The 11945-nt window shown below is 36.4% G+C and overlaps 1 protein-coding gene across 1 annotated transcript; it reads left to right on the forward strand.

Moving 5' to 3' along the window:
• Positions 1–1431: 1431 nt before the first annotated feature.
• On the forward strand, positions 1432–11490 carry LOC110374867 (D-glucuronyl C5-epimerase). Its single transcript, XM_021332767.3, has 8 exons — positions 1432–1671; positions 2809–2926; positions 3265–3416; positions 4051–4626; positions 5294–5428; positions 5721–5908; positions 6236–6400; positions 6724–11490. Exons 1-8 carry the CDS (start codon positions 1603–1605, stop codon positions 7088–7090), a joined length of 1770 nt encoding a protein of 589 aa, XP_021188442.2. The 5' UTR covers positions 1432–1602; the 3' UTR covers positions 7091–11490.
• The last annotated feature ends 455 nt before the right edge of the window (positions 11491–11945 follow it).

An 11945-nucleotide genomic window follows, 5' to 3' on the forward strand; every position in this document is an offset into this window, starting at 1 on the left:
AATGGAGCGAGTTAGCGATCGCTCGGATGCGACCTGCCCGCCTGCCCGCCTGCCCCTGATACACTCCACATACGTGCACTGATTGCACTATTTAGATAACATGCACAGATAACGCGCTATACCTATTGTGCTGTACACTACAGCAAGCTGTAACGAACCGTACTTAAAAGCAAACATCTTCCCAGAAATGTTGCTCTTATATGACATAAAATATCTACACGTGACAATTTTTACGTACATATTAAAACCCAAGCGCGAATCGTAAGAAGCATTAAGGGTTCCGTACCATTGTCAATGTCGCTTATAACGGATTTTGGCAGTTTTGTTACACATATATTTGAGTCTCTATAGTAATATGTATTTACACAATGGTTCAAGAGATAAAGCCTGTTAACAGACGGACAGAAAAGACAGTGTATAGGGTCCCGTTTTACCCTATGGGATAGGAACCCTTAAAAAATTAATTGAATTAAAAAGACGACTGCAACTCAGTCGCGCTAATTGGCCTCAATCTTTCAATCAATCAAATTACCTTCGTGCCTTAAATTAGATCATTCAATCTCGATCTAGAGCTGGACGTAGGCCTGACCTAATTTCTGATACCTACATAAAAGCCTAACGATATTCCAGGTTGAAAAATAAATAATAAAGTTGTAGGTAGGAACAGTTCGTCCATCTCGCAATACTTTCGTATGAATAAGATCGTGTGTGGTGGCAACCAATCAAGCAATAGGTGGATGTCACGCGACCACGGTAATCCGATTAGTCGCGTCTAGTCGGAGGAGCGAAATCGTATTAGGGATAAACCCATTTGCGGCCAGAAGCCGTATTAGTGTCCCGAAGTTTGGCTGCCATGAAATCGTGTCAAAAGTCGAGCGCCTCACTCCTAATAGGATACCTTGTTAAACATGAACATGATACCTGATTTTGTTTTAGTTTTCATTAAATTACCTCGCTCGTCATATTAACTGCCGGCTGCAAAGTTCAAATAAAAAATTAACTAATTCGAACTAATCCTATCTTGTGCAATTTATTCATCTAAAATGTTTATTAAGCGCAATAAAAAAAAAAATTGGAAAACTGTTGAGACACTGTTCTGTGGGATTTTCTATCTACCTTTAGGCAGGTACCTCGGTTAGTACTTAAATACTCTCATATACTTTTAGTTATAAGGGGGCTTGAATTGAAGTGATTGTCCCAAAAATAAAGAAGCAGGCCTTTGTATGTTATAACAGGAAACGTATTGGAAGACTAAGCTACAGAAATAACTCACTCTCCAAGGCATGATAAAACTTTAAATTATTAATTTAATTTTAATTGATCATTTAAATTGTTACATGGTTTTTTGTGGTCAAGAATTTTAGAGTTGTGGAGCTAGTATAGTAAACAGACAGAATTAATTTCCGAACGATTCCACAACTATCGTCAGTTGTCAAACGGACTGTCAAAAGTGTCAGAAGTCAGCTGCAATCGGAGGAGAGCCGTCTCGGCCGATTTATTACTTTCTCAAAATAATCATTCCAGTGTAAATATTTAGAAAAGTTATATTTCCATACAAATATTTAGTTCCGCGCCTCGACTATTTGTGATGTGATAGTTCTTATGAGAAATATCCGTGTGATTCACTTCACGTATTTAAAGAACGGATGGAATGTCACTGCTGTGTACAAAGTAAGTATTTGTATAAAAATACTGTTAACTTATGCAGTTAGTAGCACGGTAGTGAATTAAAGAGTTAGGAGGGAAATCTGTTCTTTTATAGCGTTAATAGAGGTAGTTTGCTTTGGGCCACCCACGCAAATTCCGGACGGTAGGGACAGGTACTTCGAAGTTATATTTAGATTTTTGCTTTGTTTTCTTTTTACAGCCTTTTGCTTTTAGGTTCTTTTGCATGTCGCATTCGCGCGCCGTGCTATAAAAGTCCAGTGTTCTCCTGCTATGAATTTTAAATGAAGTGCATTTAATTATTTATGTGCATGTTTCATTCATACAAAATATATTAAAGACTTTAGGTACACTATCAGAGTTTATAGACCAATGACATCATTCTCCTTTGATTGTTTTTGTAAGTAACTCCGGGTTATCACTGCAATATTAATGAGCTAATTTCCAAAAATAATTTGTTCTGGGTTTTTTCTTAGTGTAATAATTTATTTATTATTTATACAGATAAGCATAAATACTTAATCACAGCAATGCTTTTTGCAGTATGTAATAAAACCTATAAATATGGTAACACCATACCATCTTTTATTTAGTGCTGTTTCTCTTATTTTAATTTTATAATGCATTTACTTCGATTTATTATGATCAAATAACAATGTGAGTGAAAGAATTGAGTCAAATGAATAGGCTTATAGTATACTAGCCGTTTTCCCGCAGTTTCACCCGCATCCCGTTTGAGCTACTGTCCGCACCGGGATAAAATGTAGCCTATGTTACTCGCAGATAATGGTGAAAATTTAAAATCAATCCAGTAGTTTTTGAGTTTATCCATTATAACCAAACAAACAAAGTTTTCATATCAAAATCTACTGATTCAATGCCAGCTGCTTTTCACAATTCCCATCTGCATCCTGAACTAACTATCCCTCACACCCCAATAGAGACATCTCCAAGCACCCACCTGTATTGGCTGTATCCAAAATCAGCATTCAGCTGTTTTCTTACTTAGTCCTTATTACATACAAGAGAGAGCTTCATGTTGTCCAATCTACTTGCTTTCTGTAACTGTTGCCAGAACAGACCTGTGCCCGATACCAACTTACTTTCTGTACACATCCATAGTGTTGATTGTACGTATACCAGGTGGCCGGAATGATGCTGGTGCGGATGAACATGCGCGTGGCGCTCGGCGCGCTGTGCGCCGCCGTGCTCGTCTTCACGCTCTTCTGGGGACACTGCGGGGACCTCTCGCGGAGACCCAGTAAGTTTTCATATAAGTTGGATTCAGCATTTCTCCAAAATTCTGTAAAAGTGCAATTCGCCTACTTTTCATGTATTTTTTTTATACTATTAGACTTTGTAGTACTCACTAAAACTTAAATACTCCATTACGTTACATAAAATAGTAATGTTACACAGTAGCAGTATGAAGATCAGGCAGGCAGTGCTTCCATTTGAACATTTGATGCAACCTCTTGTAAAGAGATTTGGGGTCAACGATCTTGAAAGTTCATATTGATATGCATTTGCTCAATTTACCTGTTAGATATCCCGAGACCTGACAAATTACCTGTTGAACGTCTAAATACTATCTCCCAGTAGGTTCAGTGCTGTCAAACGCGCTGTCGGAGCGCTCCGGGCCCGACGAGATCGAGTGCGTCATCAACGGCGAGTACTCGGTGATGTGCCGCCGCGACCGCGAGCGCGACGAGGTCTACGTGCCTTTCTCCCTGGTGCACAAGTACTTCGAGGTGAGTTTAGGGAACAGACAGTAAAAGGAGTATATAGGGGTAGTACATAGGAAGTACACAGGATGTGTAAATAGGGTAGAAATGAAGGGAATAAGCAAGGAGAGTACATAAGGGAGTATACAGTGGAGTAGTAAGGTGCTTAGAACTATCCCAAAACCAGGAAGTCTATGAAAACGATAAAAATGTACATCTCAAAATGTGACTGTAAACTGAAAGTCGACGATATCCATCCTCATTAAACAGCTTCTCATAAACTGTCGACACGGCATTAGCCGCGACAAACTTATCTTTATTACGCAAAACGATTAAAGAGACGTTTACTGTTTGAGATCTAAATAAAATAAATTCTTGAACGTTTGCCATAATATGCTTCCTCCAAAACAAACAGCAGTTGATAAAAAATGTATAAAATAGTTTTTCATCGATAAACATTCATAGTTTAATACATATTTACCTATAATTGGTTCATTAACCGCAAGTACATGACTAAGCGATAACCAAATCATTGATTGATACATTTTTTCTAAGCTAGTACAGATTACAAGGAAAATAGTTAAAATTAATATTGATTGATAATAAGCATAAATTCATGGTATATTTCTTATCTATAGTATTATCTCATTAAACCCCACAGATTTACGGAAAAATATCAACAGCAGACAACACAGAAAAGTTCGAATGGTCACATAGTTACGGTAAAATATACCATCCGAAAAAGAAGTATGACCCTCGAGGTACTTTCACCACTTTCGAGAATTATAACGTGGAAGTGAGGGACAGGGTCAAATGCATCAGCGGGATCGAAGGCGTCCCGGTCAGTACCCAGTGGGAGCCACGAGGATTCTTCTACCCAACCCAGATAGCCCAGTTTGGGTTAGCCCACTACAGCAAGCATTTAACCGAAAGCGAACCTAAAAGAAGAATTATAGACGATGGGGAGAAACATTTAGAAAACTGGATTATTAGCAAAGATGCGTACATGGCTCGGGAATTTGATACTTCTGTCCAATCGAATGTCTTAAGGTTTTCGACGTCAGAGCACGCTTCCAGCCAGGTGTGGCTGAAAGTGAACTTGACCCAAGACTTCGTGTTCAGCGTGGATGTTCAGATGAAGCCCAACTCTTCGATCACGGTGGTTCTGCAGAATAAGGATAAGAAGGAGACGGTTTATCTGCATTATGTTACCAGTATGCAGTTGATTTCCGCTCAGGTGAGTTTTAAGCGAGGTTAATTTATTCCTAGAATATTGGTAGATAACACAGGAATATTGGTCATAACAGGTTATCATCGTGTTGGATAGACAAAAATAAAATAAAAATAATAATGAATAGACAATTGTATGACCTCATTAGGTCAGTTATTTTATTATTGTTAATGAAGTACCTATTATTTACTGTCAAAACAGCCTTCTTCCAAATGGTAAAACAATGCACAATGACCAATTATGATTCTTGTCAAATTCCTAAACAACAAGAGCAAATACGTCAATAAAAATAAGTGGAGCATGTTTGACTCAGCCATAACTCTCCGTTAGCACATTCCATTGAGTCATAGACAAACTACGGTTCAAGTTAAATAACTAACCATGCATTATTTTTGTGTTGTCACAAGCAACAAACTTCTAAGGGATTAAGATGCTGATATGAACTGCATTTGTTGACGTAATCATCATCCTCCGAGCCTTTTCCCAACTATGTTGGGGTCGGCTTCCAGCCTAACCTGATGCAGCTGAGTACCAGTGCTTTACATGGAGCAACTGACTATCTGACCTCCTCAATCCAGTTACCCGCGAAACCCAATACCCCTTGGTTAGACTGGTGTCAGACTTACTGGCGACGACTCTTATTTGGTGACGTAATATTTTACCTGGATGTTAGGAGGACCACATATACTACGGCATCGGGCTGGAGCAGCAATGGCGGCGCATCACGCGGGACCTCATCATCGACATGCAGAAGGGCTGGGCGCTGCAGGACCGACCCAAGAGGAGGTCGCCTAGGAATAAATTTAAGGTAAAAACCGCGTAAGAAATATTTGTTTTGTAATAAAACAGATGTTTTTAATACTTGATGTTCTCGATTCAAGTAATCTACTTATCATAAATCTTTCTATGCCATTCCACTAATTTAAAATTTAATTTAATTATTTTATTGATTTTTCAATTATTTCGAGAGAATTACGATGCGAATGAGAACATTTTTTTTTGGGAGACCTTTGAGAGGAGTTGTAGAGATAAAATGGGGGTTTTGGTTACTTACTTTTTTTGGTTAGTATTATAAAGTTTAACATTAATTACTTGTTCAGATATCCAGCATCATCCTGAGCGGCGCGGGCTCGCTGGACAACGCGACGGTGTCCAGCAGCGAGCACATGTGGCAGTTCTACGCGGCGGCGCGCTGGCTCGTGCGAGCGCAGCGTGCCCGCTCCGGCGGCTGGCCCATCCCCGTGCGCAGGCGCATGGCGGCAGGCGTCGCCGAGCTCAAGCCGGGCTGGTGAGTCTAATAACACTGGCTTATGACCACCGTGGTTTCTACCACGACTTGAGAGGAACTACTGCCATCATATGGATGAAAAAAAAGCTAAGTAAATTGCAAAACACACAGTGACTTTCTCATTTTAAATGGTATATGCGCGGGTGCCGCGAATCAAGTTGTCCTCTTTGCAGCCCTTTCATTGGTTGGTGTTTATGTGTGTAACGCGGATGGTTACGAACACCTTATTGCATATGCTGGATTGCACTACGTTTGCCTTTGTTTAGAGTGATGTTCATTACACAGCTATGATATCTTTATATACCATACCTACCCAACACTTTTCAGGCACTCGGCCATGAGCCAGGGTCACGCGATTTCGTTGCTGTCCCGCGCGTACTACCGCAGCGGCGACATGACGTACCTGCAGGCCGCCAAGCGGGCGCTGTACCTGCTGGACGTGCCCAGCCACGCCGGCGGAGTCAAGGCCATGTGGATGGACAAACATGTGTGGTTAGTATATTGGCCTATAACGTTAGTCCTTTTCTGTAAACAGATGGGGATGCCAATTATTTCAAGTACAACGCTTTGAAGGTAGGACAACAATTTTAATGACAGTATTACAGACGCCAGCTCATGCCAATATTTCCGTCGTTAAACCTTATACTTCAAAGATAAAGTGAAAATCTATTAATATATTTGGCAGATTGAAGTACCTTAATGTACTGGAGTCGGTACTACGGTAGCCATAGTTAAGAAGTAGCCAGAGTTAGAAATAAATTAGAAAGCAAAATAAAAAATAGAAATCAATTCAAATAAATTTATTTCCATTACAGGTACGAAGAATACCCAACAAAGCCCCCGTTATTCGTTCTAAACGGCTTCATTTACACGCTGCTAGGTCTATACGACCTACACATCATTGAAGGAGAAAACTCCATCTCTCTAGCGAAGAAAATGTTCGACGACGGTATGACGTCACTCAAGACCCTTCTCCCACTCTTCGACACAGGTAGCGGCAGTTTCTATGACCTTAGGCATTTCACTCTAGGAGTCAGCCCTAACATAGCCAGGTGGGACTACCACGCGACTCACGTGAACCAACTGTACCTACTAGCAGGATTGGACAATGACCCTATATTGATAAACACAGCTAAACGGTGGGAGGGTTATATGTCTGGAAAGAGGGCAGCCCATAATTGAGGCCAGTTTGACAGGCGGGAACTGCCTTATATTTCCTTCTCTATTGAGGATTGTGAAGCCGCGTTTTCGCAGAACTCGATGAACTTGTTGCTCTTTGTGTAAAACCAATATTATTGCTAGAACAGCCAGACTAAATGGCTCGAAACCATGAAAACGCGGCATAACGATGTAACGGTACAAACGTTATACAATAACGTTTTTGGTGTGCTAATTCGAATTTGGAATTGGTTACATTTTGTTTTGAATTCGATTCGAGAACGGTTTTGTAATAAACAATTCCATTTTAAAACTTTAAACGTTCAACGACGTGAACGTATAGTTTGTGGATAATTAATCGAATCGTGTGATCGCCGAAATTGTATTCGGTGTTACGAATTTAGCCGAAGCTTTGCCGATGTTACTTTTCAAATGTAGAACAGTAACTGACTGATTGGGGTCTCGAAATTGAGCACAGTGCTCATTGACTGTCTGACTATAAAGTATACAAAAATGTTGGTTAGTGTAGACCGGTTGGAACGGGTGTAAATAGCGTCTGATATAAAAATATTTTTCTACGACAAAAGACATCAAGTCCTAAGTACCTCCAAATTAAATATCTATTAAAATACCGTGTACAGGTAATATTAATGTTTAAGGATCAATTAGAACTAATCAATAACCTCGTTTAGAAAAGTTTTCCATTTATAATATGAGTTTATTTATGAACCTTTCTTAGTAGTAGTAGTAATACATATCAATGATACAATGCTTTTGTTTTTACCAAAAAGTATGGTAGCTATTTGATAATCTTCACTGTCCCAATTCAGTGGTGCCAACTGAATAGTGGCACACAAAATAGTGTTGCTACATTTATCGATAAAACTGAACAATATGTAAACTTACACAGCTATTCTGAGTACAAACTTGCAATAATCTTCACGTCACTTTCATATTATGATGAAAACTTGGTAGATAAAATTACTTCCATCTCTTTCATTCTTGATAATTATAAAAATACAGCCTACATGAAAGAAGAATTATTATAACACAAAAATGTTATATTGCCTGATTATTACCTGTAACTTGAAAAAAAGATATCGCTAATATTGAATAAGAAAAGTTATTCAGAGCTCTATTATAGTATCTCTTGATCAAAAGCCATTCTATCGCAGCAAATTCACATGTGGTATCTATCTTATCACTAAGATCAAGTTAAACAAGTCACATAAGTTATTTTAAGTATTATTATTTTATAAGTTCTTTAAAGTTAGTCTCGAAGAACATTGACTGTTTAACCCAAAGACAATTTAAGGTTCGTAATTTGAATTGTTTTCGAAAATATTTGATCAAAATTCAAAGATTTACCGTTGAAGACTGATGACAAAAACAATTTGTAATATTTACAAATAAAAACCAAAAGTACTGATGCAAGAAAAAAAATCTCTATAAGTTTATCGTATATAGTTCAGTCTTGCATTTTTATAAGCTTGAGTCATTTCAGTATGAATGTCTGCTGAAAAATCATTACATCAACTCTACCAATACTTTTTCATTGTTTTTATATACATAGAAAATTATCTTACTATGGGGCTATGCCCTCACAAACCCATGTTCTCTCTAGTAAGCCTTTGTGTGATCCTGGCATCTCAGTTTGATGTATTCTTAAAATAACAATAGTAAAACATTTATTTTAAAGGCAACTCTTATACTTCACAGTAGGGTATAGTACCAAATATCTTTTAGAATTAGAAATAATGGAAGTCATATCAAGTTGTATATAAAACGACACAATTAATAAGTTTTAATGTATTTAATGTTAACACCAATATGTTGAATGTGAAAACACAAATTCTGCTATGTTGTAGAAAATTGCACCTAAATCATGATGGTCCTAAGTCATAGGGTGCGGTTCCACTAAAGACATGTGTGAATTCTACCAAAGGTCTGTTCGATTTTCAAAGCTGTCTATAGTAGTAGAATAATTACTGGTAGAAATTAGACATGCATAAACATGACTATATGGACTGTAACAAAAGGCTGCCTTGTACCACTGCTCATTAAATACATAAATAAGAATGTATTTCGAAAATATCATCAGAGAGAGGTAGAGTGAAAATACATTCGATGTTTCTTTTATTTATTAAGTGAGCAGTTGTGCGTTGAGGAGTAAATATCTGTCATGGGTTATGTATAGGTACTTAATTCTTTTAATGAATAAAACTGCGTTGTGCTTGCCTAACTTTAACTGTCGGAATATTAATTTACTAAAACATGCGATAGTTATATTTAAATTATATTCAATATAATTATTTACAAGTTTACGATTACTTAATTGATTCTCGTTTATTATAAAATACACAAAATTACAAAAATCCTAAATGTTTGACGCCAAACAGGCGAAGGAGTCAATTTTTTTTATATTTAATAATTATCGCTATTATTTTTCAATACTATATTATAGTATTCATTCAATGTCTTGCCATATCATTGTTTTCATATTTCAGATTATTTAACATAATATATTCATATTAATTTAATAATATTAGTGCATAAAAAGGTTTTATAAATTAATTTATCGCAAATACCTCTCAAGAATAGAATATATTTCTGAGATAAACTGGTGCGTATCACAAAGTATAAAAATTATCATCCTTTTCAGTATTACGAGATTATTTCATGCTTTGGCGATATGTTCCAGGGAGAGTAGCTTCAAACAAATATGTCTTATTATAAACGACAAATAACTGTAGCTGTATTAATATATAACAATATATATTGTATATAACTTAACGTCAGAGCTAATTGCGTATTTAGATTTGTTACAAAGAAGTAGAATTTCAGCTTCGGTAATTCGATTTCTTAACGAAGTATGTATACGTAATGTCTTGCCGTGTTATCAGTATAAAATAGTGTACCTAGATACTTTTAGGTTGACCTGTATCATATAGAAACCCCAAATACCCATTACCAATTTTTATGGTATAATTTTCTATGACATACAAAGATGTTTGACGTTTCGCCAACGAAACCTATAGCAGTTCGAGGCCTTTAAGTGTTTATGGCTCTTTGTAGATATCTGGACCCTTGGCATGAATGTGATAATGCTATAAACAACTTAGAGCTGTCAATTTTTGCACTAAAATGCGTGTTATCTGTCATTATGTTGAGCGGAATAACAAGTTTATTTAATTAAATGTTATCAGTCAATCAAGTCGCTTGAATTTTAAAGGCATGTTTTTTTACTAGCGTTCAATATTCAAGTTTATTGGAATAGCCAACATTCTTAGATACATATCAAACAAATATTGTATATACCTAATGTCAAAATGAGTCAAGCGACTTTCCTTCTTAGAGACAATACTATGTTAGTTGTATCTATCTATGTAGTTACCTGTTATTGTATAGAAGTTTCTCATAAAATATACATTGTATCTTAGATTGTCGACCGGCTGTGAAACGAAGCACAAATTTTTATACCCAATACAAATTTTGGAAGTCAATTGGATAAATGGTAACAAAATTTTTATGCAAAGCCAGTTTAATGTAATTCTCGATTACTTCGTCATTTTTATCGGTAATTTAGAGTTTTGTAAGTTATTCAAAGGCCTCCATAGCTGTCTCGAAATATGCTACCCTTAAATAATACTTAAAACTGAAATGTATGTAATGATTATTATCTTCGTAGACATGGACTCTAGTAACAAATGTTTCTAAGCTAGTATTGCTGACAAAATGTTGCTCCCTTTGATTTGGTGTGAAATTGTTGTCACCGAAATGTTTTTTTCGGACAGTAATGGTGTTTGATTGAATATTGTGAGTTGTATTTTTTTTAATCTTGTATGTATTCAATTTAAGGCATTTTCACGCAGTCTTTGGCATTTGCATAAAGGTCATTTCGGTGCAAATGACTTTCCCTATAAATATTGACATTCGAGTATCGAGTAAATACCGACGTATTTATTACATCTTAGACTGTGTGATAGAGCCTTACATCAAATCTTGTATTTTTTTATTGGTGTGTGATGTGAAAAAAGTTGCGTGGTGCTAAAACTTTACACGCTTTGTATTCGTAAAGATCAAAATTAAACATTCCATTGTAAAAGAGCTTAAAATCTAGTAGTAGTATTGTAGATATTGTTTTGATGACTGTGTTTTTGTTAATTTTAACGATTTAACTTAAAATAATTTAAGTAACAAAATAATGTTTTTATTTTAGATTTCTAAGTTATTTATTTAGTGTTGAGTAATTATATAATTAATATTTCCATCAAATTAACCTTGTTTGCCCTTTCGTTCCTATAACATCATTATGTGGTATGAATAAATGTATAAAAGAAAGTTATTCTGCATTTGTATCGATATTAGATTGTAGTGAGATAGTGAATGCACTTGTGAATGACAATAAAGCGTCTCAAATTGTATTGAGCTTTTTTTTATTCCCTTATTCATTAATTCATGTGTTGTAGGTGTAGGCTACATTCAGGGGCTTAATTCTGCTTAGTGACAATTGGATAAAAATTAAATCTCAATAGCAGGTTTAACCTCAGTGGGCATTCTGCTACTAATATACGGCCCATCGTATTCCGATGAAAGGACAATGCTCATGAAGTATGAGAAAAAAACCCAGGCCCGGCGCAAAAGAAATGTAACTCAAAATATAGGTAAAAATAAGTAATTAAATATTACATAGGGGGCATTATCGAAATCAGTGGCTATATGTGTGAAATTGCTATTCGAATTTTAACATCTGCGGTACATTGCTACTCAAGATTTTAGAGGTAACATAATGTATTAGTAAAAGGAGCAGCAAACAGATACAGTTGTGGTGTACAGGTGTGGTCTCCACTATTCTACCTACTTTTACAAGATAATAGGA

This window comes from Helicoverpa armigera, chromosome 9, assembly GCF_030705265.1.
Source record: "Helicoverpa armigera isolate CAAS_96S chromosome 9, ASM3070526v1, whole genome shotgun sequence".
NCBI lineage: Eukaryota > Metazoa > Arthropoda > Insecta > Lepidoptera > Noctuidae > Helicoverpa > Helicoverpa armigera.